Below are 3394 nucleotides of genomic sequence, written 5' to 3'. Positions count from 1 at the left end.
TTTTTTCTTTTAAATATTCAATTCTGATACTCTCTTTCCCTCCAAAATGTAGCCAATAAATCAATTTGTTGAAACGACATCCTATGAAACGGATTAAACGACTTCGTTTTCTTGCCTTCTTTCTCTAAGTAACAATCATAAACAATCCAGGACTCTTTCTCTCTACCAAAAAAGCAGGCTTGTAATCTTCATATGCATGCTGTGTTCCTTATAGTGTTTTTTTTCATGTTATTAATGTTGATGCCCATTTGATTATATTTGACCACAGACTGAAATGTGCTTAAATTTTGGAGAAAAGAGAGGAAATTTTTTTGACTCTTTTAGCAAATACTTTTAATGGATGTCTCTTTAGGTAAATATAACTTTTTCCCGCAATTTTTAGCAAAAATTACCGCCCCAAATTACAGTACATGGATTTTTCCTAAACAAAACCCTTTATCTAAGACATGATCATAATCGCAAACGTTCAGAAAAAACAAAGCAAGGATCTTGATTCTTAGATCAGTAAGCTTTGATGTTTCAACCGAAGCAGCAAATCTAAAACCATGAAAAAGACTTGGACCCAATTTGAAAAAAGAAAAAAACATTCAGAAATAACAACTACAAAGTCAATTCTTGTTCATGGAGTTGAAGCATTTTTGTCTTGATTCAACCATGGCAAAGCAATTTCAGGTTTGACTATGGAGCTTCCAAGATTAGGGCTGCTACATCCACTGCTATCAGAAACTGAAGCAAGCGTTCTCTGCAAAACCCCAGATGGGGAAGACATGGAACTGGGCCGGGGACTGCTTGCATCTCCATTTCTGGTGATCGGTGATTGTGGATTTGAGGCGGTAGTGCTCGACCGAAGAACCTCTGCCAGAGGCCCTCCTGGGGTGGAAGAAGACTGTGCCCAAACAGGTGCAAGCCAGGTTGATAGATGAGGTTTGTTGACATTACATTCATGATCTTCACGTAACTCTGTGACACCCAAACTCATTTGGATCCGACCCATTTCTCCATCAATGGAGTCGTTGGCTCCTCCCATTGTTAAACTCAGCGAGGAGAGAGGAAGCTTTCCATGGGAGGAACCAGAGATTTTGCAGGCGGTGCGTGGCTCATCAGACCATGCATCAATGAAACCTCTCGGAGTATACGCGTTGATTAACAACGAACTGTCGTTGATCACTTGATCTTCTGATCGGTAAACGAGTTTGGCGAATGAGTTGCGATTCAGAGGCTCGTCGTGGTAACTTCTGGTGGCCGGAGAAGAACCCTGACAACCGGTAAAGAGACTATCACCGTTAATTCCTAGTCTGGTCTGCTCCGACACCAGGTTGTGCCACTGATTACTATGATCAGTCGGCGCGGTGATCGGCATAGGTTGGTTATTCATCATCCAATCCCAACTTCTTCAATTCCCAAAAATAACAAAATCAGAGACAAAAATTCAAATTTTTGAAACCCATCTGATTATTGACAAGAATTGTAACTTCAAAGTTCAACCCACCTGTGAGAAGAATCAAAGTTTGATGCTTTTTCAGCGGGTTTGTCCAGAAACTGAGAGGTTTGGTTATGGAATGGCTGAGCAAGAGTCCCGAGAAACTGAGTCGAAGAAGACGAAGAACCATTTTCCTTGATAGCGAGGGTGACAGCAGACGAAGGTTGAAGAAGATGACAATGGCGGGTCTTCTTGTTGTTGAAATTAGCAGCAGCAAGTTCCACAGGCTTTCTTGAACGGGGACGGCCTCTGTGCATATGACGCTCACAGTACTTCTGATCAGGCGCCACATCTCTTGAACACCGCCATTTTTTCCCATCTGTCCGACGACATCTCCCCGGCTCCGGATCACCGGAACTGGAGAATCTCAAATTCAAACCACTACCCACTGGTCAAAACAAAACAAAACAAACTAACTCATAAGAACCATGGAAGCTTCGACTACAAAGAAAACAAAACTTTAATAAAAAAATAAATAAAAAGGTTTGATTACATGGAGGAGAAGGAGAGACAGTGGGAGGAGGTCTGGTTATGGAGAAGAGAAGATCAGGTGGAACAGGAACAGAGGCCATCATATACTTATAAATCATTGCTTGTCTCTCTAGCTCGTTCCACTGAGCATTTGTAAAAGGAAACCCCAAAGATGCTGCCGCCATGATTCCTTCTGTTCCACCTACACAAACACCCACTAAACCTCATCAGCTTTACAGTTCCCCTTCCATAATTATCACAGAGAGCTTTTAGGGAAGAAGAAGCATTGACTTGGAGATGAAATAAAAATGTACCTGGGGATTTGAAGATGGCGTGAGACGAAGCAGCGAGAGTTTTATTCGGTGAAATGTCAAAAGGCTGCAATGGCGGATTATTGCTTGCTGCCGCACCACCTCCACTATTTCCTCCAACAGGAACAGCGCTATTAAAGCTCGCACTTGACCTGGTGGTGGTGGTGGTGGTACAAGTGGGACCCCCACCATCACCATCTCCATCACGATCATGATCATCACCGTGTGATGAAAATGAACGGTGGTGATTACTGCTGTTATTGTTATTATTATAAGCATGGTAAGCCATCGCCATCTTACAAGGGAATGATTCAGTACGCTGCAGCTTCACAGGAAAATCAATACTTCGTCTTCCTCCTTTATCTCCTCCTTCTGCATCACTGTTAAAGGCTCGTTTGGCTGGCTTGTCGGAAACTCGAAACCCATCCAAGCTGGTGACTGCACTCATAATATAAAAATCAAAGTAAAACCCACTGTCTCAATCTGGGTCAGCTCTGGGGACTTTCTTTTATTTTCTTTTCTTTTCTTTTCTACCAAACGAGTACGTGAAGATAAATTTGGTGGGTGGGATCTGTGAATATAAAAAATAAATGGTGGTGGGGTTTTTATGATAGAATAGAGGGATGGGTTGCCGCCATTCTCGGCCTCTGATCTGCTTCCATGCTTCCAACATTCGCACCGAGACTAGTAGACAAAATTTACTAAAAGCAAAAACTCTCTCTCTCTCTCTCTCTCTCTCCTAATTATTGTCCCTCGAGGATTCATCATCTATCTATTCTTTCCTTTTTCCTCCATGTAAAAAGCTAATCCCCACCCAATTATCTTCAACTCTAAGCTCCACTTTTTCACTATCTACTTCTTTTTTATTGCAAGATAAAGAAAAACCCACAATGGATTTTAATGATCTTCCATGAATAATTATATTATTTAAACATCAAAATAAATATCCCATAATTTTAATATGTAATAAAATGTTTATTATACCAATATTTTTTAACGCTACGATGTCGTCTTGAAAGCTTGACATTGTTTTTAGGATTCGACAGTGCTCGTACCTTTCTTGTTCTTGTTCCGCAAATGTTACTAACAAAAGAGTTCGTAGGTTAGATTTTGGAATGATTAATGTAATTTT

General features: G+C 40.9%; 1 protein-coding gene across 1 annotated transcript; it reads right to left on the bottom strand.

The window, feature by feature from the left end:
• Positions 1-471: 471 nt before the first annotated feature.
• On the bottom strand, positions 472-3056 carry GRF7 (growth-regulating factor 7). The gene is made up of 4 exons (XM_022053960.2): positions 2266-3056; positions 1974-2153; positions 1490-1868; positions 472-1391 (listed from the first exon to the last, which is right to left on the bottom strand). Exons 1-4 carry the CDS (start codon positions 2708-2710, stop codon positions 620-622), a joined length of 1776 nt encoding a protein of 591 aa, XP_021909652.1. The 5' UTR covers positions 2711-3056; the 3' UTR covers positions 472-619.
• Positions 3057-3394: the final 338 nt, after the last annotated feature.

This window comes from Carica papaya, chromosome 9 (assembly GCF_054855325.1).
Source record: "Carica papaya isolate Zhongbai chromosome 9, ASM5485532v1, whole genome shotgun sequence".
Taxonomy (NCBI): Eukaryota; Viridiplantae; Streptophyta; class Magnoliopsida; order Brassicales; family Caricaceae; genus Carica; species Carica papaya.
The sequence above is the reverse complement of the archived record's forward strand: the minus strand, read 5'-3'. Positions and strand labels throughout refer to the sequence as shown.

What these genes read in the sequence shown, in the direction of transcription:
- GRF7 (XM_022053960.2), bottom strand. Translation starts at nt 2,710, where the DNA reads ATGAGTGCAGTCACCAGCTTGGATGGGTTTCGAGTTTCCGACAAGCCA. An exon ending in TGTCTCTCCTTCTCCTCCAT is followed by an intron (nt 1,869 to 1,973) that starts GTAATCAAACCT and finishes TGTTTTGACCAG; the next exon opens with TGGGTAGTGGTTTGAATTTG. An exon ending in AACTTTGATTCTTCTCACAG is followed by an intron (nt 1,392 to 1,489) that starts GTGGGTTGAACT and finishes TGGGAATTGAAG; the next exon opens with AAGTTGGGATTGGATGATGA.